Here is a 24,343-nt window from a genome sequence, read left to right on the forward strand (position 1 = left end):
ACCTGCAACTCTGATAGCGAGGGCCTCCTCCAGGCAGCGTGGAGTGCTTAGATATTTCCCATGAGCCTTCGAGGGCGGAGCGTTGGATGCTTACTTGGCTCTGAAAGCAGCTCAACTTCTGGCTTCAATTTATTCCTGGAGGCACACACACACAACACACAAACACACACACACGCAATACACACACACACACACAACACACAAACACTCACACACACACAGCGCTGACTCTAATTAAAGTGAGCTTTCTGCTTCTCGAGCTCTTTCACTTTTCTTTTTTCTTTGTCTTCAACTCTGTTTGGAAGAAACATCTGGAATAACTTCAGCTGTGTGTGTGTGTGTGTGTGTGTGTGTGTGTGTGTGCGTGCATGTGTGTGTGTGTGCGTGTGTGTGGGTGCGCGTGTGTGTGTTTGATGCTCTGCCACATCATAACATCAGCAGTGATCAGACCCAGATGACATAGAAATACCAGTTAAATCAAAACATCACACACACACACACACGCACACACGCACATGCACACGCACAGTACGAAGCTTCATGCTAACGTCATGCTAATGTTTTGGGGCTAATAAGTCAGAGGGACACACCCAGCCAGTCACAGTGTTTCTGTACGTGGCAGAGTACATATATATACAGAGGTGGAAGAAGTAATTCACACTCTTTACTTTCACTGTACTCAATATTCAGAACATTAATAATCTGTGTGTATTCCATGTATTTATTACTGTCAGCAGCACACTGGCTGCTTCTGTATAAGAGCGTGAGGATCCTCACAGGGAGGAGGTCGGGGGGGTGTTTGGCTCCTAAAAACCCAGGGCTTTAAAGCTGGGGAGCAGAGGTCATGTCCCTGAAGAAGTTAAAGTCCCAGTGTGTAGCGTGTTTAGTTGTTAATTATCAAAATCTGTGTTGCCCCGTTCACCAACTTGTCCTTTTTCATTCATATTTACCTCCACCATCAATTCCGAGTATTCCTATTGGCTGGAAATTTTACATTTGCGTTTGCACAAACTGGGGTAGACACTCCATAATGATGCTCCATCTAGAAATACCGTTAGCTGGTAAGGGACATACAGGACGTACTGCTCCATCTTTGTGTGTGTGTAAGGGACATACAGAATATACTGCTCCACCTTTCATGTTTTGTATACATGTATATTGTTGTATCATCTGCATACAAGACATACTACTCCGCCTTGTGTGTGTGTGTGTGTGTGTGTGTGTGTGTGTGTGTGTGTGTGTGTGTGTGTGTGTGTGTGTGTGAGAGAGAGAGAGTGTCTGTGTGTGTGTGTTTGTGTGTGTGTGAGAGAGTGTGTGTTTGTGTGATTGATAGAGAGTGTCTGTGTGTGTGTGTTTGTGGTTGTGTGTGTGTGTGTGTGTGTGTGGGTGAGAGTGTGTGTGTGTGTGTGTGTGTGTGTGTGTGTAAGGGACATACAGGACATACTGCTCCGCCTTTGTGTGTGTGTAAGGGACATACAGGATATACTGCTCCACCTTTGTGTGTGTAAGGGACATACAGGACATACTGCTCCACCTTTGTGTGTGTGTAAGGGACATACAGGATATACTGCTCCACCTTTGTGTGTGTAAGAGACATACAGGATATACTGCTCCACCTTTGTGTGTGTAAGAGACATACAGGATATACTGCTCCACCTTTGTGTGTGTAAGGGACATACAGGCTATACTGCTCCACCTTTGTGTGTGTGTAAGGGACATACAGGACATACTGCTCCACCTTTGTGTGTGTAAGGGACATACAGGCTATACTGCTCCACCTTTGTGTGTGTGTAAGGGACATACAGGATATACTGCTCCACCTTTGTGTGTGTAAGGGACATACAGGATATACTGCTCCACATTTGTGTGTGTAAGAGACATACAGGATATACTGCTCCACCTTTGTGTGTGTAAGGGACATACAGGATATACTGCTCCACCTTTGTGTGTGTAAGAGACATACAGGATATACTGCTCCACCTTTGTGTGTGTAAGGGACATACAGGATATACTGCTCCACATTTGTGTGTGTGTAAGGGACATACAGGACATACTGCTCCACCTTTGTGTGTGTGTAAGGGACATACAGGACATACTGCTCCACCTTTGTGTGTGTAAGGGACATACAGGATATACTGCTCCACTTTTGTGTGTGTGTGTAAGGGACATACAGGATATACTGCTCCACCTTTGTGTGTGTAAGGGACATACAGGATATACTGCTCCACCTTTGTGTGTGTAAGGGACATACAGGATATACTGCTCCACCTTTGTGTGTGTAAGGGACATACAGGATATACTGCTCCACCTTTGTGTGTGTGTAAGGGACATACAGGACATACTGCTCCACATTTGTGTGTGTGTAAGGGACATACAGGATATACTGCTCCACCTTTCATGTTTTGTATACATGTATATTGTTGTATCATCTGCATACAGGACATACTGCTCCGCCTTTGTTTGCTTGTGTGTGTGTGTGAGAGAGAGAGAGAGTGTCTGTGTGTGTGTGTTTGTGAGTGTGTGTGTGAGAGAGAGTGTGTGTTTGTGTGATTGAGAGAGAGTGTCTTTTTGAAGCTTGAAGGCTACCGTGGCTGTGATACCTACTTTGAACTGCTTGGTGCGAGAGAGTTGATTGCGATATATGATCTCAACGCTAGATGGGAGAAACTCCCAAACATTGGACTTTTAAGGAGAAAACACAATACTTTCACCCAGGAAACAGGTGTTCATGTCCTGAAGAAGTTAAGGAGAAAACACAAGACTTTCACCCAGGAAACAGGTGTTCATGTCCTGGAAGAAGTTAAGGAGAAAACACAAGACTTTCACCCAGGAAACAGGTGTTCATGTCCTGAAGAAGTTAAGGAGAAAACATGCTGTATAAACTTAACTGTGATGTGTAAATTAACTTCTTGCATATGTGAGTTTCTGCAGCCCGATGTGTCTGATGTGAGTTTCTTTCCCTCTGCAGGTGTTCCAGATGTTCACAGTCTCAGCCACCTGAGCTCCAACCTGTGTAAGTGGTGCGAGGCGACCAGTCCGCTGTGCAATGACAACGTCTGCCTCAGCAACTGCAACCTCACGTCCTTCTGCAACGCCGTGGACGAGATCTGCATCGCTATGTGGTCAGTGCACTCCTTAAGCCTCCTGTTGTCCTCGGGTCAAATTTGACCCATTTTCAAAAAGTTTCTTTATTAGAAATTTGGGTTTTCTTTCAACCAAATTTGGACCTTGGAGAATTACTGTTATGATGGAAGATTTGCACCGTAATATTTTTATTTGTAATCTTCTGCATGTGTGTGTGCTGCTATGTGTGTGTGTGTGCTGCTGTGCGTCCCTGTGTGTGTAACAAGCATAGTGTGTGCGCGCTGTGCACGAGCCTAGGAGCATTTTACTAATGCTCTGTTAAAATAACAATGAAATGCTGCGTTATTGACTTTAGACCAGGTTTTTGTTGGTCAATGGCGCGATCACTTCCTGCTGCCTCAAGATAGCAATACTCCCAGAATGCACCTGAACACACCTCCCTGTAAGACCGGCACACCCAGAATACACCTGAACACACCTCCCTGTAAGACTAGCACACCCAGAATGCACCTGAACACACCTCCCTGTAAGACCAGCACGCCCAGAACGCACCTGAACACACCTCCCTGTAAGACCAGCACACCCAGAATACACCTGAACACACCTCCCTGTAAGACTAGCACGCCCAGAATACACCTGAACACACCTCCCTGTAAGACCAGCACGCCCATGGGCCACAGATGGGCATAGGTGCATTTGTTATTTAAACGAAATGGGCGCTGGACGGAAAACTGACAACTGCTTCGGTATTAAACTAGCAAAGACACTTGGGTCGGGCTTTGCGCTGCCCAGGGTGCTAGATAGGAGCCTAAAGAGTCAAAAACTAAATGTCCCGGAGCCTTCATGGTCCCAAAACAGTCCGAGTGTGAATACCAGACAATACTAAGACAATAAAATAAACGTCTGGAGACGGGACTCGAGTACTACGGCACTACGTTCTGCATAGAAATTTCAATGTTTTTGTCGCTTCTTTTGAGTTTTTTTTTACAATAATGTTAGGACTCTCTAGATAGTTGGAGATCTCAACACTAACCCCCATGTTGATCCCAAAGTTAAGTGCCTTGGATTAAACCGGTTGCTAGATTCGTATTTTGTATTCAGTGTCTGATTACAAGTGTCCGTATGTTCTCATTTCTTGCAGTATTTGTGTCTTCGCCGCTGTGTTCTGTTAAGAAACCGAGTCAAAGAGTCAAAAACAAAATGTCCCGGAGCCTTCAGTGTCCCATAAAAATGTTGGATATCAAAGTGCACTCGTTGCTTTTCCCTCCGCACGATCCCGCGAGCCAGCAGAGTCCACCGCAGAACAGCTAAGCTGCTCCAACATGTTGTTGATCAGCATTACATCCTGCACTCATTACTCCCAAACTCTGCTACGCTACTGTTGCACGGAAATAATAACATAGGGCTCAGTTTGGTCCCTTTTTCATATTGGATTTTCAAAGGTTCACACACAGATGTTTTAATGTGAGAGAGAGAGAGAGAGAGAGAGAGAGAGAGAGAGAGAACAACAGAGAGAGACAGAGAGCTTCACACAGATGTTTTAACGTAAGAGAGACAGAGAGAGAGCGACAGAGAGAGAGAGAGAGAGCGACAGAGAGAGAGAGAGCGAGAGAGAGAGCGACAGAGAGAGAGAGAGAGAGACAGTGAGAGAGAGAGAGAACAACAGAGAGAGACAGAGAGCTTCACACAGATGTTTTAACGTGAGAGAGAGACAGCGAGAGCGACAGAGAGAGAGAGAGAGCGACAGAGAGAGAGAGAGAGAGAGAGAGAGTGAGAGAGAGAGACAGAGAGAGAGGGAGACACAGAGGGACACAGAGAGAGAGAGAGAGAGAGAGAGAGAGAGAGAGAGAGAGCTTCACACACCCTGGCATCAGTTTCTACACACACTTTGGAAACATTTCTGCTGATTCGTGCTTGTTGTTTGGATAACAGAGCTTCGCCAGGATCCCCCCTGGCTGCACCCCTCTCTCATTTCCTGTTCACGTCAGCCGGGTCGACCCTCCCAGATAGCTGCAGGAAACCAGAGATAAGATGGAAGAAGAAGAGAAGAGAGGGGAGGGGAGGGAAAGGCTGCTTTATTCAGGTCAAAGTTTATAGGGGGCATCGTGGAGCCTCACAGCTCGTCACACATCAGCCAACCACACAATAAGAACACATCAACAAAGGGACAAAACTGAAAAAGTGACAAAAACGTGGAAAAAGCGAAAAAAGTTTCCTTGGGACGGTGTACACAGATCAGCGCTGGAAAAAGTATTCAGATTACTGCATTTAAAGTAATAATACTACACTGTAAATGCACTCTGTTATAAGTTAAAGTACTGCAGTGTAAATGTTACTTCAGTAAACGTCTGTAAGTATCATCAGGAAGATGAAGTTAAAGTATTAAAGTGCTCATATTATTATTATAAATATTCCAATTTAGTTCTCAAAATATCCAACTTTTTTCTCAAAAATATTCCACTTTTTCTCTCAAAATAATTAACTTTTTTTCTCAAAATATCCAACTTTTTCTCAAAATATCCAACTTTTTTCTCAAAATATTCCACTTTTTCTCTCAAAAATATTCCACTTTTTCTCTCAAAATATTCCACTTTTCCTCTCAAAATATTCCACTTTTTATCTAAAAAATATTAGACTTTTGTCTGAATATAAGGGCAGATGGATAAATGTAAGGATGAAGGAATCACTGAATGGATGAATAGTTAATACATGAGATGATGCTGTTCCTCTGCTCTCTCAGGAGGAAGAACAACAACACGATGACGGTGCACACCATGTGTCATAACCCCGCCCTGCCACTAGAGGGCGTGGACCCCCGCCTGCTGCTGAACTTCACCTCCAGGGAGTGTCACATGGTCCCGCAGCCGGCCCAGGACGGAGCCATGATGGTCTGCGGTTGCCACGGAGAACACGAGTGCAACGACAAACTCATCTTCGACAAGGGAGCTCACGGTGGGTACACTGCAGAGGGATGGATGGATGGATGGATAGTTGGATGGATAGTTAGATGGATGGTTAGATGATGGATGGATAGTTGGATGGATAGTTGGATGGATGGTTAGATGATGGATGGATAGTTGGATGGATAGTTGGATGGATGGTTAGATGATGGATGGATGGATAGTTAGATGGATAGTTAGATGGATGGTTAGGTGATGGATGGATGGATAGTTAGATGGATAGTTAGATGGATGGATGGATGGATGGATAGTTAGATGGATGGGTAGTTGGATGGATGGATGGTTAAATGGATGGATGGATAGTTAGATGGATGGATGGATAGTTGGATGGATGGACGGATGGATAGTTTGATGGATAGTTAGATGGACGGATGGATGGATAGATAGTTAGATGGATGGATGGTTAGATGGATGGATGGATAGTTAGATGGATGGATAGTTAGATGGATGGGTAGTTGGATGGATGGATGGATAGTTAGATGGATGGATGTATGGATGGATGGATGATAGATGGATGGGTGGATGGACAGATGGATCAATAATTAGATGGATGGATGTATGGATAGTTAGATGGATGGATGGATGGATAGTTAGATGGATGATGGATGGATGGATGGATGGATAGATGGATGGATGGATGGATAGTTGGATGGATGGACAGATGGATCAATAGTTAGATGGATGGATGTATGGCTAGTTAGATGGATGGATGGATGGATGTATGGATAGTTAGATGGATGATGGATGGATGGATGGATGGATGGATAGATGGATGGATGGATGGATAGTTGGATGGATGGATAGTTAGATGGATGGATGGATAGTTGGATGGATGGATAGTTGGATGGATGGATGGATGGATGGATAAATGGCTCTAAAACAGGCAGACATGTAGTTTTTTCAGATGCTTTTATTTCGTTTTTTGTTATGTTGCGAATCTTAGTTTTAACTGGACTTTAGACAATGAATTGGAAGCGTGGAAATGATGCTGCCTGTGCACACGTTCCTTAAGGAATGAAGGAATTATTAGATATAAGGGTGGATGGATAGATGGATGGATGGAGGGATGGATGGATAGTTAGATGGATGGATGAATGGATTGATAGCTAGATGGATGGATGGATGGATAGTTAGATGGATGGATGGATGGATAGATGTAACTAAGGAGAAATGATAGAATAGATAAATAAATATATGGGTAAACATATGAATGGGTGGATGAATATATTCCAGTATTTCTGCTGCCCCCTGCAGGATTCTCCAAGCTGCAGAGTAAAGATGTGATCCCGGTGGTGGTGGTAAGTTTGGTGCCTCCTGTCCTGGTTGCCATAGTCGCCACCGCGGCCTTCTACTTCTACCGCACACACCGCCCGGACAAACCGGGCCCTCCTGCTCGCCCTGCCTGGCCCACCAAACGCACCCCGGAGCTGTACCAGGCCTTCGACCTGCCATGTGGCGGCCTGGGGGCTCGGGGAGAAGGCGGAGGAGGAGGAGGCATGATCGGTCCTGGAGGCCAAACGGGGGAGTCCAACACCAAGGTGCCGTCTTGTTGTGGAAGTTTCTTTTGCAGCAGGAGTAAAGTTTTAAAATGTTGTAAAGTGAAACAAATAAGACAGTCGAAGACTAAACCAAGTTAGGTTTTTGTATTTTATTAAGATATATTTGCAAATATAGGAGGAACACAGTTTCACAAAAAGCACATCAGCTCAGCGTGGAAAAAGTTTCTTCAACGAGTGAACAGAAACAGTAGCTATGTTTCCATTCACACGTTTTTATCCGAATTAAGTGATATTGAATGAAAAATGCCGTTATGGAAACAGTAAAATTCGATAGAATTTCAAGAATATCGACTCAAAGGAAATACGTTCTGTCTCATCGGATTTTCTCTTCATCGATATATAGATCGGCTTATGCGATAAACGCTGATGGAAACGTTATTTGCCGGATAAATTAATGAATTGCGATTAAGATTTAGGTCATTTTATGTTTGCAACCCACCACAAAACGAAGAAGAAGAAGTTTGATTTCATTTCCACCCAGTGTTTCCGCTCTGTTTGCACACATGACTTGCGTCAACAAAGACATGATGGAAGTGGACGAACGAGGAGACGAGAGACTTTTTGAATTTAATTTACGAGCAAAATATAACGGCTATTTCAGATGGCAAAAATCGAAGAAATGCCATAATTTATCAGGAACTCGCGAGGGAAATGACCAACAAAGGTTAGGACAAGCCGTGGGACGTCCTGCGGAGTAAATGGAAGGCGCTCAAACAGCGATACATGTCTCAAAAGAGAGAGTTGTCTCTAAGCGGTGCCGGAGGGAAAATAAAAGGCAAGTTCCACCTTTTTGAAGAGCTGGATCAGATCCTCTGCCAAAGGCCCATCGGAGCTTCCTTGGCTTCTGATATTAACAACAACAACTACTTTTGTCTAGCAAAACTTTGTTCGCAAAAATTTGCTTGAATGTTGTGCGATTCAGTGCGAAAATGAATGGAAACACCTTAAAATGTCTCTAATCAATTCGATATACCAATTTAATCGCAAAACAGCACGTGACGTCATTACGCAAAAGGTTTTTATTCGCTTTAAAGCTGTTGGATGGAAACACACTTTCACACTCAGCTTTATTCGCATTAGTTTTTTTACCGAAGTTCAGATAATTCGATTGACAAGTGGACTTAGCTACTGAGCTTAAATACATCTTCAGAGTGACAGCACACACGCACTTGGCTTATCATGACTCTACATTTTCTCACAGGCAATCTGATACACATGAAGACAATCAAAAAAACACAAGAGACATCTCAGAGCCATTTCGTTTTCTTCCCCCTGTACGACTTTCATCCCCCCCTCCCCAGTTGCATCTCAACTGGCATGGGAAAACTAAATGTATCAGGAGAGATAGTTTTAGGGTGACCTTGTACTTTTATCGGTTCAAACAAAACCCATAAGCATTCGTCTCCAGACTGGATGTCTCCAAGTTAGTTAAGCAGAATCAGAATCAACATGTGGGAATGAGATAAACTCTTTCAGTATGGACCTTTTTCACAGCAGACATTTTGACTTGTCATAGTAGGAAAAGCACAGCTGAAATTGATAACCTTAACGATGGCTCAGTTCCATCAAGTGTTCCAGTAAGCTATTTCATTGAGTCAGCATGCACAATACCAGGACCTCTCCTAAGTGGAATGCAGCCATCATTAATGGTTTAATACCAGGGTCTCTCCTAAGTGGAATGCAGCCATCATTAATGGTTTAATACCAGGGTCTCTCCTAAGTGGAATGCAACCATCATTAATGGTTTAATACCAGGGCCTCTCCTAAGTGGAATGCAGCCATCAGTAATGGTTTAATACCAGGACCTCTCCTAAGTGGAATGCAGCCATCAGTAATGGTTTAATACCAGGACCTCTCCTAAGTGGAATGCAGCCATCAGTAATGGTTTAATACCAGGACCTCTCCTAAGTGGAATGCAGCCATCAGTAATGGTTTAATACCAGGACCTCTCCTAAGTGGAATGCAGCCATCAGTAATGGTTTAATACCAGGACCTCTCCTAAGTGGAATGCAGCCATCATTAATAGTTTTGAATACACCTGTGCTTTTCCTACTGAGACAGGTCAACATGTCTGCCGTGAAAAAGGTCTATTGTGAGAAAATGCAAAGTCAAATGAAAACATAAGAACATAAGGAACCATGCTTAAATGTATTTTTTTGCCATTACAGTCTCCCAACAACGAAATGACGGACTGGCAGGGGCAGCCGGCAGAACTGCTGCCGATAAAGCTGGAGGTTCTGGTGGGGAAGGGTCGCTTCGCTGAAGTGTGGAGGGCGTGCCTGTTGCAGGGGGTGACGGGCGGAGTTAACAGCTACGAAACAGTGGCGGTTAAGGTGTTCCCGGCTGTGGAGTACGCATCGTGGAGAAATGAGTGCTCCATCTACTCCGACGCCAAGCTGGAACATGACAATGTCGTCCGATTCCTCGCGGCGGAGGAAAGGGGCCCGCGTGGCCATCCGCTCAGGAAGTACTGGCTGGTTTTGGCCTATCACAGCCTCGGGAACCTGCAGGACTTCCTCACGGAAAACATTCTCAGCTGGGAAGAACTTGTTGCCATGGCAGGCAGCATCGCCAGAGGGGTAGCTCATCTCCATAGTGACACAACGCCCAGTGGGATACCGAAGGTAAATCAGTGTGTAATCTCTGGAAATAGAGATGGTTGGAGGGATTGATTATTGGAAGAATGGATGGATAGACAGACGGATGGATGGAAGGATGAAGTAATTTGTTACGGTGGAGCTAGGGAACCCAAGGGCTATAGTAGTAGTATAATTTGTAAGAACATTTATTTATAACCTTAAAAATTGCGAGCAGGGAGGGAACTAGATCCAAAAGGAGGGAGGGGGTGACTGACAGAACTGCAAGGAGAGCAAAAAGACGGTTAGGAAAAGGTTCAAAACGGAAAATAACAAAAGCTATGTTGAGGCTGGAAATGTAGACCGACTCAGCGTGAGTGTGGCAGGGCAGAGTTCTTGTAGGAAGGCTTAATTGTAAAATGGAAGGCAGCTGGAAGTGTTGTAGTCAAGACCACCTAAAACAAGACCAAGTCAACACCAAGACCAGAGTGTATCAAGACCGAGACATTGAGGGGTTGAGACCAAGACAAGACCGAGACTTTTAGGGAATGAGGCAGAGACAAGACCGAGACTTTGAGGGGTTGAGACCAAGACATTATCGTGACTTTGAGGTGTTGAGACCAAGACATTATCGTGACTTAGAGGGGTTTAGAACGAGACAAGACCGAGACTTTGAGGGGTTTAGACCAAGACAAGACCGAGACTTTGAGGGGTTGAGACCAAGACATTATCGGGACTTTGAGGGGTTGAGACCGAGACAAGACCGAGACTTTGAGGGGTTGAGACCGAGACAAGACCGAGACTTTGAGGGGTTGAGACCGAGACAAGACTGAGACTTTTAAGGAAGTGAGCCCGAGACAAGACATAGACTATGAGGGGTTGAGACCGAGACCGAGACAAGACCGAGACTTTGAGGGGTTGAGACCGAGACAAGACCGAGACTTTGAGGGGTTTAGACCGAGACAAGACCAAGACCAGAGTGTATCAAGACCGAAGACTTTGAGGGATTGAGACACACACACACACATTCACAGAATTATTGAATTTATGGTTGGATGGAATGGGATACCAAAGGTACGTCAGTCTATATTCTCTGGAAATACAATTTTGCTCACCGTGATCACATCTAATTTATGTTTTGAGTTGCAACGATGATTCTCATGGTGGATTAATGTGTGGAATATGTTCTGGATGAATGGATTAGTTGTTGCGTCTCTGAAATGTGGATCAGTGTTTCCCAAAAGTCCCAAGATGACGTCTTCAAATGTCTTGTTTTGTCCACAACTCAAAGATATTCAGTTTCCTGTCCCAGAGGAGAGAAAGAACTAGAAAATATTCACATTCAACAAGCTGACATCACACAAGTCTGCCTGTTTTTTCATAAATAATGACTCAAACCGATTGTTTGATTAATCTTTGCAGCTGTACTTTATGTCTCTGTAGGTACCGGTTGCCCATCGGGACCTGAAGAGCAGTAACATCGTGGTGAAGAGCAGGACCGAGTGTGCCCTGTGTGACTTTGGTCTGGCGTTACGACTCGAGCTCTCGCTCACCGTCGACGACTACGCCAACAGTGGACAGGTGAAGCCAACACGGGGGGAGTGCTATGTGTTTAAAGTACAACAGAACAGTCTCAGGGCTTCTATCTTGCACCCGGCTTAGCGCAAAGCCCAACGCAAGTGTCTTTGCTAGTTTAAGACCGACACGGTTGTCAATTTCCCATCCAGTGCCCGCGTCGTTTAAATAGAAAATGCACCTGCACCCATCTGGGCGCAGCTGGTCTTACAGGGAGGTGTGTTCAGGTGCATTCTGGCCGTGATGGTCTTACAGGGAGATGTGTTCAGGTGCATTCTGGGCGTGCTGGTCTTACATGTTGGTGTGTTCAGGTGCATTCTGGGCGTGCTGGTCTTACAGGGAGGTGTGTTCAGGTGCATTCTGGGCGTGATGGTCTTACAGGGAGGTGTGTTCAGGTGCATTCTGGGCGTGCTGGTCATACATGTTGGTGTGTTCAGGTGCATTCTGGGAGTATTGCTATCTCGAGGCAGCGGGAAGTGATTGCACCATTGACCAACAAAAACCTGGTCTCAGGTCAATAACGCAGCATTTCATTGTTATTTTAACAGAGCATTAGTAAAATGCTCCTAGGCTCGTGCACAGCGCACACACACACACATGCAGAAGATTACTAATAAAAATATTAGGGTGCAAATCCTCCATCATAACAGAAATGCTCCAAGGTCCAAACGCGCCTGGCTTTTAAAGGGAATGGGAGATGATCTCTGATTGGTTGATTGCATGTTACGCCCAAAACACACCTCTGATTAATGAAGACACTAAGGACAACCCTTTAGAACCAGGCGCCCGGCACACAGACCCTTTTTTACCGCCATCAAAACTAGCAAAAGTGGATTTGGACCTTTATCTGGCATCACTGCTTGTAGCACTAATCCTACATTTCCCATGAACACTAAGTCGTGACGTGTCAGACAACCATTGGCTACGAGCCTAGCGTTAACGAGCTACGCTGAAACGGAGAAGACGAACAGAACGGAGCCAAACAAACCAGACGAGCTGAAATTAAAGTAAAGACAGTTAGGAAGAAACAAAGTGGCTAGTGGAGAATCTGATTGTCTGTTAACTTAAAAAATCTACTAGCCGTGTTGGCTGGTGATCAAAAAAGTTAATTTAAAAACACACACACACACACACACACACAAACACACATACACACAGACACACACAGACACACAGACACACACACACACACACACACAAACACACATACACACAGACACACACACACACGCACATACACACGTGTGTGTGCGTGTGTGTGCGTGTGTGTGTGTCTCTGTGTGTGTGTGTGTGTCTCTGTGTGTATGTGTGTGTGTGTGTGTGTGTGTGTGTGTGTGTGTGTGTGTGTGTGTCTCTGTGTGTGTGTGTGTGTGTGTGTGTGTGTCTCTGTGTGTGTGTGTGTGTGTCTCTCTGTGTGTCTGTGTGTGTGTGTGTGTGTGTCTCTGTATGTGTGTGTGTCTCTGTGTGTGTATGTGTGTCTCTGTGTGTGTGTGTCTCTGTGTGTGTGTGTCTCTGTGTGTGTGTGTGTGTGTGTGTAGTTTCTCTCTGGGCTGTTGTGTTGAGGACTCTCTCTGTGTCGTCCCGTCCAGGTTGGGACAGCTCGCTACATGGCTCCGGAGGTGCTGGAGTCCCGGGTGAACCTGGAGGACCTGGAGGCCTTTAAACAGATGGATGTTTACTCCATGTCTCTGGTGCACTGGGAGATGGCCTCCCGCTGCCACGCCATCGGGGGTACGAGCCTCTCTTCTTCTTCTGCCGTAGACAGGCTTTTCCCTCGCTTTCAGGAAGACTTACTTAGGTGCACGTATTTGGTGGGGGTGGGGGGGTTAGGCGTCTTTCTTCAAGAAAATGTGACGTTTCTCAACAAAGAAAAGTAATTTCCCCCGTACAATCTCAGTCTCTCTAACCCTAACCCTGAAACACAGATGTGAAGGTATAATGTGTGTGTGTGTGTCTGTGTGTGTGTGTTTGTGTGTGTGTGTGTTTTTGTGTCTGTGTGTGCATGTGTGTGTGTTTGTGTCTGTGTATCTCCGTTTGTCTCTGTGTCTGTCTCTGTGTCTGTCTGTGTGTGTGTGTGTGTGTGTGTGTCTCTGTGCGTGCGTGTGTCGGTGCAGAGGTGAAGAACTACGAGCCGGCATTTGGCTCCAAAGTGTGCGAGCAGCCTTGTGTGGACAGCATGAGAGACCTGGTGCTGAGGGACCGAGGACGACCAGACATCCCCTCAGCATGGACACAACACCAGGTCAGAGGTCACATGCTCACCCAGTACAGATATATATATATATATATATATATATACGTAGACAGAGGTTAAATTGGGCCGGAGCGCACCGGAGCTCAGCTCCGTCTCCTTCATCTAAAGGAGAATAAATAGATAAAAGCAATACAGAAAACCTGAGAGCCTTACTGCAATATTTTCCATTATATTTTTATATTTGGATTTTATATTTGAAGATATTTCAGGCATATTTATTCAGAAAAAGGTAGAAATAGGTGCATAAAAATTCACCCAAATGCAGGAAATGAAGTGTTTAATGCTAAAACACTTCATGAGACCCCCACATCATAAGTCAGCACACAAATCTAGAAACAAAACCCTGTCCTTTGGGTTGCCGGGCCAGTTATGATCAGACCAAATGTTGGTGCCATCTAACAAACTAGAAGCTAAAATTAACATGCACTGGCTGTTAACAAGCTGGGAAAGCCAATCACGGTTGAAAAGGCTATAATAGTGGTTTCTGATTCTCCTAAATCAACATAATTTTCTTGTTTAAAAAAGGTTTTACATATTTTCAAACATGTTTGATTTCATACATTTTCTGAGGGTGAAATCCGTTGCCTGCCCGATGATAATGATAATAAAGTAAGTGAATTGTAAAGTATTTCTCTTTGTTTGAATAACTAATCAACCCTACCTTACACATTAATACTGGAAAAAGAGCCCCTTTGGTGTAAAAACATTAAGTCAGTTTATGGCGCGATTTTGAATAATAACCATTTCCCGTAAATAAGGGCTCTCCCTCCCTACAAAAGCCAATTTAACCGTTGCGCGTAGATACCTTCTCTGGCGTGTGAATGCATCTCTGCTGCCGCCATCTCACCCGTTCTGCCATAAAGACTCAACAAGCAGACTTTTGTGCGACTTCTCTGACAATATTCATGACTCATAAGACCCAATCAGGAGGCGAACGTTTGTCCGTCCAGACTACAAAGCAACCGCTGCGTTTTCAAACCAAAACGGCGGCAGCAGTGTTCCCAAATGTTGAAGTCTTAGGGGCTCGGAAACGCCGCAGTAGTGCGGATGCGGGACGCAAAACGTAGCAGAAGTTATTCCTTTCTTTAACTCTCCTGGTGTCCACGGGTCAAATGTGACCCATTTTCAAAAAAGTTTCTATATCAGATATTTGCGTTTTCTTTCAACCAAATTTTAAAAGAAAATAACATGGATGGTTCCCTACAACCTTCTTCAAGTTAAATACATGATCAGTACAATACTTTCATTGAATTTGGGTGTTTTATTCAATTTTATAGCATTTATATTTTTATTTATTAAATGTATGTATATATGTATGTTTATTAATTTTAATTTTAATTTTGACATTAAAAAACATAGGAAAAAAATTCAAAAAAGCACAGAAAAAAGTGACAAAAAAGTCTTGAAAAAGACGACCAAAATGTTGGAATATTTTTTTTTTACATTTTGACCCAGAAAAACAAAAAGTTGCATCGTGGCCGACGGGGAAGACACCACGAGGGTTAACCCAAGGCGTGGCGGTGTAGACGCAGCCTGACTTGTGTCTTTTCTGCCTCCAGGGGATGAGCGTCTTCTGCTCCACCGTCACCGAGTGCTGGGACCATGACCCGGAGGCCCGGCTCACGGCGCACTGCGTGGTGGAGCGCTACAACGTCCTGCAGCAGGAAGCTGACGAAGACAACCGCCGAGACAACCACGGAGAGAACCATGGAGACAGCCACGGAGACAGCCACAGAGACAGCCACGGAGACAACCACGGAGACAGCCACGGAGACAACCACGGAGAGAGAGAAAAGGACCCAGAGATGCCGGACATTGCTGCTTCCTCTTCCCTTCCCTCCCTCCACACTCCCCAGCCGAACTCACGGACGGGCGCTGCTGAGTAGGGTTGGGTACCGAAACGCGGTGCCAATAGGGCACCGGTTCCTAAGTAAACGGTAGTAACGAGACCGAATAAGAACGAAAATTTCGGTGCCTTATTTCGGTGCCTGACTTTACACTACACTGGTAACGACAGCAGGTAACGTTAGCCTAGCTTTAGCTAGCAGCTGGATTAAACAGGGTTAAAATGGTGACAGCTAACGTTAAACAGTGTAAAGTGTGACTGTATTTCACTGTAGAGCAGAGATCTTCAACAGGGGGTCCGGGACCCCTAGGGGGTCCTCAGAGTCATTGCAGGGGGGCCTCCAAATTATTGTCAATTTTTGAGTCTTTAAAAAGAAATTAAAATGCCTTAACATAATTCCAACATATTATTAGCAAATATAAATTCCCACTGATGATAGGCTTACTGGCCTATAGGTAAGGTAGTCACTAAGATATCAGCCCACAGATACAGTTCATCCTAGATTTACTGTGCCACCTATGTAACATTAAAATATGATTTATAAAATCATGCCAACAATTAATATTTTAATAGCGTATGCAAAAAGGGTATGTAAGAACGCTTTAGGTTCCCCTAACAGTCATTGTAGGCCCAGTTTAATATGCAACTTAATTTGATACACTATGTAATAGGGGGTCCCTGCTAAATCTCACTTTCAGTTAAGGGGTCCTTGGCTTAAAAAACGTTGAGGATTCCAACACCGGGACCTACCAGTCTGCTCTGCAGCGCAGCAGCTGCCAACGTCAGAAAAACACAGATGGTGCGTTCACTGAAACTGGTAACCTACAGCCTCGCGGTGCATTCAAAGTTATTGTAAAATACCCTTTTCACATCTGGTGGTTGTTTTTGTCATTCAACAGCAATTTACTGGTGAAATAAGTTAATGATTATTATAAGTTAGAGTTATCACATGACTATTAAATCACTTAATTTTGACCATATGGCCTCAGTAATAAACAAGTTGTTCTTAAATGTCGCCGACTGTTTAGTACCCTTCTGTTTTTTTCTTCTTTTATCGGTTCAGGCACCGTTTAGGCACCGGCACCGTTTTAAAAGTACTGCTTTAGCACCGGTATTGGAAAGAAAAAAAATTATACCCAACCCTCCTGCTGAAGTATCCCATGATTCCCTGGTGGACTCTGGCTCTGGTGCGTGATAACGTGGAGCCAGGCTACGAGCACTGCTTCCCCCCCCCACCCGTTACAGTTACGGTCCGTCTGGCGTCTTTACTCCGGCTGGTACTGAAACAGGCCAGCAGCAGCTGAGAGGGAACAGACCGAGACGTGGCTTCAAAAAATGGACATAAAAAACCAAACTTCTTCTCCTGACTCTCCTTCCTCCTGTTACTGGCTGACCACCAGAGCAGGGGGAATGAGAGGGGGAAACACCAGAGCAGGGGAATGAGAGGGGGAAACGCCAGAGCAGGGGAATGAGAGGGGGAAACGCCAGAGCAAGGGGGAATGAGAGGGGGAAACACCAGAGCAGGGGAATGAGAGGGGGAAACGTAGCAGATTTAAAACCAACACATAGCAGTGTAAATGTAGCCTGTGTTTACTTTCTTGCTCCCGCCCCCCCAGACACATCCAACCAATCAGAGGAGTGCATGGTTCCTGGGGTGACGGGAAACTTCCCCCAGAGGTCTGGACTGAGGACTTAAACAGTCAAAATGTTTTCACGTAGTTGGAGCTGGTCTCCGTGTGATGTGGTTGTGTTATTGTGTAATATACTGTGATTATTAAACGATAACCTGCGTGTGTGAGAGAGCTCTGTGTCATGTTTCTCTGTCACGTTACACTTAAATAACCCAAAACAACTGGACCTGTTGTACGTCTATGGTCTGGGCCATCGGACAGTCTGGGGAGGTCGGTGACTCCAGTCTGTTCAGTGTGTTTCGTGCCGTCATGTCTGTGCTGTGAGTGTGTGTGTGTCTGTCTGTCTGTGTGTGTATGTGTGTGTTTGTCTGTGTTGTGTGTGTGTGTGTGTGTGTTTGTCTGTTGGTGTGTGTGTGTGTGTGTGTGTGTCTCTGAGTGTCTGTTTGTGTATGTGTATGTGTGTGTGTGTCTGTGAGGTGTGTGTGTGTGTGTGTCTTTGAGTGTGTGTGTATCTGTGTGTATTTGTTTGTATGTGTCTGTGTGTGTGTTTAATTGTGTGTGTGTTTGTCTATGTTGTGTGTATCTGTGTGTGTGTGTTTGTCTATGTTGTGTGTATCTGTGTGTGTGTTTGTCTGTGTTGTGTGTATTTGTGTGTGTGTGTGTGTGTGTGTTTGTCTATGTTGTGTGTATCTGTGTGTGTGTTTGTCTGTGTTGTGTGTATCTGTGTGTGTGTGTTTGTCTGTGTTGTGTTTATCTGTGTGTGTGTGTGTTTGTCTGTGTTGTGTGTATCTGTGTGTGTGTGTTTGTCTATGTTGTGTGTATCTGTGTGTGTGTGTTTGTCTGTGTTGTGTGTATCTCTGTGTGTGTGTAACCCAGAAACGAGGAGCAGAATGAGGTGACTAGAGTCTCTCAAAATCTGATGAAAATCTTTTAAACTGACCTTTGTTGATCTGAATGAAGACAGATTCAGCAACTGCACGGCCTATTTCGTGTTTCGGACTGTCTCAGACCCAAAATAAGAATATCAGTGGTGTCCGGTGGGTGTGTCTGGGCCTTTAATCTGAACACTAAAGGATCGAGTGAGTGAGAAAGACTTTTTCCATCCAGCTTGAGACACAAACACAGAAAACCACTAAGCACAGGAAGTTTGTTTTGTAATTAAGTTAGTTTCCGTGATTGATTCATAGTTATTGATTCTGTGTATTTGTGTATTTGTGTATTTGTGTGTTTGTGTATCTGTGTGTTCGTGTATCTGTGTATTTGTGTATTTGTGTATCTGTGTATTTGTATTAAGAGCATTTTCTATTTGTGTATAAATGTTGGACATTTCTAAAAGCCGTTGTTTTTGCTTCTCATCAGATTCAGTGAATAAATGCTGACATCATAACATCAGAACATCATGACATCAGAACATCATGACATCATAACATCATGACATCAGAACATCAGAACATCAGAACATCAGAACATTATGACATCATAACATCATGACATCATAACATCATGACATCATAACATCATGACATCAGAACATCATGACATCAGAACATCAGAACATCAGAACATCATGACATCAGAACATCATGACATCATAACATCATGACATCAGAACATCATAACATCAGAACATTATGACATCAGAACATCATGACATCAGAACATGACATCATAACATCATGACATCATAACATCATAACATCATAACATCATGACATCATGACACCAGGGGTCCGTTCCAGGTAGCAGGTTTAACAAACTCTGAGTCTAACCCTGATGTCTGAGTTGATTTACCCTGAGATGGAAACTCTGAGTTTTCGGTTCCAGAACATCATAACATCATGATATCATAACATCATGACATCAGAACATCATGACATCATAACATCATAACATCATGACATCAGCACATCGGAACATCATGACATCATAACATCATGACATCAGAACATCAGAACATCATGACATCAGAACATCATGACATCATAACATCATGACATCAGAACATCATAACATCATGACATCATAACATCATGACAGAACATCATAACATCATGACATCAGAACATCATAACATCATAACATCATAACATCATAACATCATAACATCATGACAGAACATCATAATATCATGACATCAGAACATCATAGCATCTTAACATCATGACATCATAACATCATGACATCATAATATCATGACATCATAACATCATAACATCATGACATCAGAACATCATGACATCAGAACATCATAACATCATGACATCATAACATCATGACATGAGAACATCATGACATCATAACATCTTGACATCAGAACATCAGATGTGAGTGGAGCCATGAGGAGCCTGAGGTGTGTGTTTTTGTTTGTGTGTCTGTATGTGTATGTCTATGTGTTGTGTGTGTCTGTGTGTGTGTGTCTATGTCTGTGTTTGTTGGTGTGTCTGTGTGTGTCTGTGAGTGTGTGTGTGTCTGTGTGTGTCTCTGTGTGTGTCTGTATGTGTGTGTGTGTGTGTGTGTGTCTGTGTGTGTGTGTGTGTCTGTGTGTGTCTCTGTGTGTCTCTGTGTGTGTTTGTGTCTGTGTGTTTGTGTGTGTGTCTGTATGTGTATGTATGTGTGTGTGTCTCTCTGTGTGTGTGTTTCTGTGTGTGTGTCTCTCTGTCTGTGTTGTGAATGTAAGTGTGTGTCTGTGTCTGTCTGTGTGTGTGTCTGTGTGTGTCTCTGTGTGTCTGTGTGTCTGTGTGTGTTTCTGTGTGTGTGTCTCTGTGTGTCTGTGTGTGTTTGTGTCTGTGTGTTTGTGAGTGTGTGTGTCTTTGTGTGTGTGTCTATGTGTATGTATGTGTGTGTGTCTCTCTGTGTGTGTGTTTCTGTGTGTGTCTCTCTGTCTGTGTTGTGTATGTAAGTGTGTGTCTGTGTCTGTGTGTGTGTCTGTGTGTGTTTGTGTCTGTGTGTGTGTGTCTGTATGTATATGTGTGTCTGTGTGTGTTTGTGTCTGTGTGTGTGTGTGCGTGTGTGTGTCTCTGTGTCTTTGTGTGTCTGTGTGCGTGTGTTTCTGTCTGTGTGTGTAAATGTGTGTCTGTGTGTGGTGTGTGTGTGTATAGGTGTGTGCGTGTGCATGTGTGTCTGTGTGTGTGTGTTTGTGCATGCGTGCTTGCGTGTGTGTGTGTCTATCTGTGTTGTGTCTATATGTGTGTGTGTGTCTCTACGTGTGTACGTGTCTCTGTGTCTATGTGTGTGTGTCTCTGTGTCTGTGTGTGTGTTTGTGTGTGTGTGTGTGTGTGTGTGTGTGTGTGTGTGTGTGTGTGTGTGTGTGTGTGTGTGTGTGTGTGTGTGTGTTGTGGTCTCTTGACTGTCTCAGACCCAAAATAAGACAATCAGTCGTGTCTAGTAAATCCATAGCTGCATATTAAACCACACCAGAGACCACGTCCTGTTTCTGAATCCCAGCCCCAAAACTTAAACTCATTAAACTCGTCTTTCATTTCTCTGGTCTCTGACGTCACGAATCCAACTGTTTATTATTGTTAAAAAGGGAAAACATGTCACCAAAAGCCACCAACCTATCTGGTGGGATAGGTTGGTGGAGGCTGGGATTGTTGTACACGTACACAACGTTGGAAACATGTTTGCTATTAAGGGAATTTCACTTTTCTGTCCTTGTTTCCTATTATTCCTACAAATATACACACAGACACACATTATTTCTTCTTCCTTCCCTCTGCCTGCCAGCTTATTTCCTTTCCTTTACCATTGTTCCCTTCCTCTCTTCCCTCATCCCCCTGTTTTCTCAGTTATTCTGTAGTTTACCTGCAGATGTGAAGGGAAGGTTGTGTGTTTTTTTTGTCAGTAGGAGGAAACACTTTCCGGCTGCTGAAGAGTCTCTACGACAACAAGGTGGTGACAGAGAGACACACACACACAGACACACACACACACACACAAACACACACACACACACACACACACACACACACACACACAGTCTCACTGACTTTAAACAGGATGATCAGAAGGATGTGATTCGATCAGATCAGAACAGAGCGGCCTTTCATCTCTCACTCAGCCATCAGAGTCGATTCATTATTCAGTTAAACTGGAACATCCTCAACTAACCAATCACATTCACCTCTCCTCTCAGAGAGGTCAGCGTGGGAACCAGCTGTCTGTGTGTGTGTGTGTGTGTGTGTGTGTGTGTGTGTGTGTGTGTGTGTGTGTGTGTGTGTGTGTGTGTGTGTGTGTGTGTGTGTGTGTCTGTGTGTATACGTGTGTGCGTTGTATGTGTGTGTGTGTTTGTGTGTGTGTGTACGTGTGTGCGTGTGTATGTGCCTGTGTATATGTCAATTCAATTCAATTTTATTTATAGTATCAAATCATAGCAAGAGTTATCTCGAGACACTTTACAGATAGAGTAGGTCTAGACCACACTCTATAGTTTGCAAAGACCCAACAATTCCAGTAATTTCCCCAAGAGCAAGTATAACATAGTTGAATGGGTTCAGGTTAAATTCTACTAAATTGGCACAACTACGCCATCTACTGTTAAAAGCCGTACCTGCTTTGAGTAATTGTAATTATGGGATATTCCTCACCGCAACGGAGGATTTCCAACGAGGTAACATGTCTGTGAATGTTTGTGGACAATATAGCGTTAATTACTTGAAAAGCACTTAAAAGTTGACCCATTATATTTGGTTTGATATAATAATTGCCTGAAGTTAATTTGGCAATGGTTGTTATTTAGTTACCAGCCTTTTATTCATTTAGTGCAACCATGGTGAGGAAAAACTCCCTTTTAGGGAGAAACCTGGGACAGATAGGTGGTAGATATACATAGGTGGTGTCTGACGGGACAGACCCAGGCTCTTGGTAGGAGGTGTCTGACGGGACAGACCCAGGCTCTTGGTAGGAGGTGTCTGACGGGACAGACCCAGGCTCTTGGTAGGAGTTGTCTGACGGGACAGACCCAGGCTCTTGGTAGGAGGTGTCTGGCCGGACGAGGCTCTTGTAGGAGGTGTCTGTGGGACAGACCCAGGCTCTTGGTAGGAGGTGTCTGACGGGACAGACCCAGGCTCTTGGTAGGAGGTGTCTGACGGGACAGACCCAGGCTCTTGGTAGGAGGTGTCTGAAGGTGCCGGTTGGAGGTGTGATGAACAGTGGCAATAATAGTCACAATAAAGATAATGGAACAGTGACTAGAAATAGTAGTTGTAGTAGTTAATGGCATAGCAGGGCAATGCAGGGTGTCACAGGATGTAGCGTGGCACAGGAGAGCATAGCTGGATGTAGCAGGGTGTAGCAGAGTGTAGCAGGGTGTAGCAGGGGGTAGCAGGGGGTAGCAGAGCATAGCAGGGTGTAGCAGGGTGTAGCAGAGCATAGCAGGGTGTAGCAGGACGTAGCAGGGTGTAGCAGAGCGTAGCAGGATGTAGCGGGGTGTAACAGGGTGTAGCAGAGCCTAGCAGGGTGTAGCAGAGCGTAGCAGGATGTAGCAGGGTGTAGCAGAGCCTAGCAGGGTGTAACAGAGCATAGCAGGGTGTATCAGGACGTAGCAGGGTGTAGCAGGGTGTAGCAGAGCCTAGCAGGGTGTAGCAGAGCGTAGCAGGGTGTAGCAGGGTGTTACAGGGTGTAGCAGGGTGTAGCAGGACGTAGCAGGGTGTAGCAGGGTGTAGCAGAGCCTAGCAGGGTGTAGCAGAGCGTAGCAGGGTGTAGCAGGGTGTTACAGGGTGTAGCAGGGTGTAGCAGGGAGTAGCGGGAGTGCAGCAGGACCACGGCGACAGCTGCAACCAAGATCTTGGTGCCAACCTAATCCAAGGAAACATGCTGGTCGAAAAAAACTCCCCAGAGCTAGGGCTATGTGTGTGTGTGTGTGTGTGTGTGTGTGTGTGTGTGTGGGGGGGGGGGGGGGGGGGGGGGGGGGGGGGTGTGTGTGTGTGTGTGTGTATAGGTGTGTCTGTGTGTGTTTTTGTGCATGCGTTCTTGCTTGCGTGCGTGCATGCTTGTGAGTGTGTGTGTGTCTCTGTGTGTCTGCGTGCGTGCGTGCTTGCGTGTGTTTGTGTGTGTGTGTGTGTGTGTGTGTCTGTGTGTGTGTGTGTGTGTGTGTGTGTGTGTCTCTTTGGGTACAGGGATGATGGTGGCCAACTTGGTGCCACGTTTAGCTAGCCTAGAAATCTAGACGCACCCTAGCGGCAGCAAATGTAATTTGCAGCCAGGGTGGTCTAGCAACTCTCCGTTGGCTTGCGAACTGGAAAAACCAAACTCTAGTCACTTGAAAACAAAGAAGATGGCTGATGCTGCTGGCGAACAGCGGTCTTTGGAATCAGCTCTACCAACTAGCTTTGCTCTGATTGGTTGGAGTGCTATCCTATTGCGTGCTGAGGGAATTTGAAAGACAACCGTTTGTCCCGCCCCTCGGATTGAGCCCTGACCAATGGTGAGTTCCCAGACTCAACATCTGGATGTGGGTCTGGCTTGTCAGGCTAACATTTAGCACAAGTTCACCTAAAAAAAAAGCATTAAGTGGACGCTAACTGATGCTGAACATTTGCCTCATAGGGTTACATTGCAGCCTCCCGTTTCTGTGTTTCATGTGTATCCCGAGTAAGGTGCCATAGATGTGTGATTTTTGTTTTCTGCTTGCTTAAAAATTTGTTAGCACCAAAAACAGCTCATTGCAATATCAATGAAGTGTAATGTCCTATATACAGTACTCGTTAAAAAGACTGTTGTGTATGATACAGCCTCTCTCACCCTGATTTCCAACAAAAACAGGGAGAGGTATGTTTGCTATGTAGTGTTCAAATCTGTTGATAAGCTTCCCCTTTTAGAGAGTCAAAAAGCACCATCATGTACGCTGCAGTGACCAAC

The 24,343-nt window shown here is 44.7% G+C and overlaps 1 protein-coding gene across 1 annotated transcript in view; it reads left to right on the forward strand.

Annotated features, from left to right (window-relative positions):
• tgfbr2l (transforming growth factor beta receptor-like) overlaps positions 1-15,976 on the forward strand; it is a 435,413-nt gene extending 419,437 nt beyond the window's left edge. The window contains exons 2-9 of the mRNA XM_039818865.1: positions 2,969-3,122; positions 5,825-6,036; positions 7,299-7,582; positions 9,772-10,227; positions 11,623-11,760; positions 13,344-13,485; positions 13,869-13,996; positions 15,568-15,976. Coding sequence (XP_039674799.1) covers positions 2,969-3,122; positions 5,825-6,036; positions 7,299-7,582; positions 9,772-10,227; positions 11,623-11,760; positions 13,344-13,485; positions 13,869-13,996; positions 15,568-15,894 — 1,841 coding nt within the window. The 3' untranslated portion in view covers positions 15,895-15,976. The remainder of the gene's footprint in view (positions 1-2,968; positions 3,123-5,824; positions 6,037-7,298; positions 7,583-9,771; positions 10,228-11,622; positions 11,761-13,343; positions 13,486-13,868; positions 13,997-15,567) is intronic.
• Positions 15,977-24,343: the final 8,367 nt, after the last annotated feature.

This window comes from Perca fluviatilis, chromosome 12 (assembly GCF_010015445.1).
Source record: "Perca fluviatilis chromosome 12, GENO_Pfluv_1.0, whole genome shotgun sequence".
NCBI classification, from domain to species: domain Eukaryota; kingdom Metazoa; phylum Chordata; class Actinopteri; order Perciformes; family Percidae; genus Perca; species Perca fluviatilis.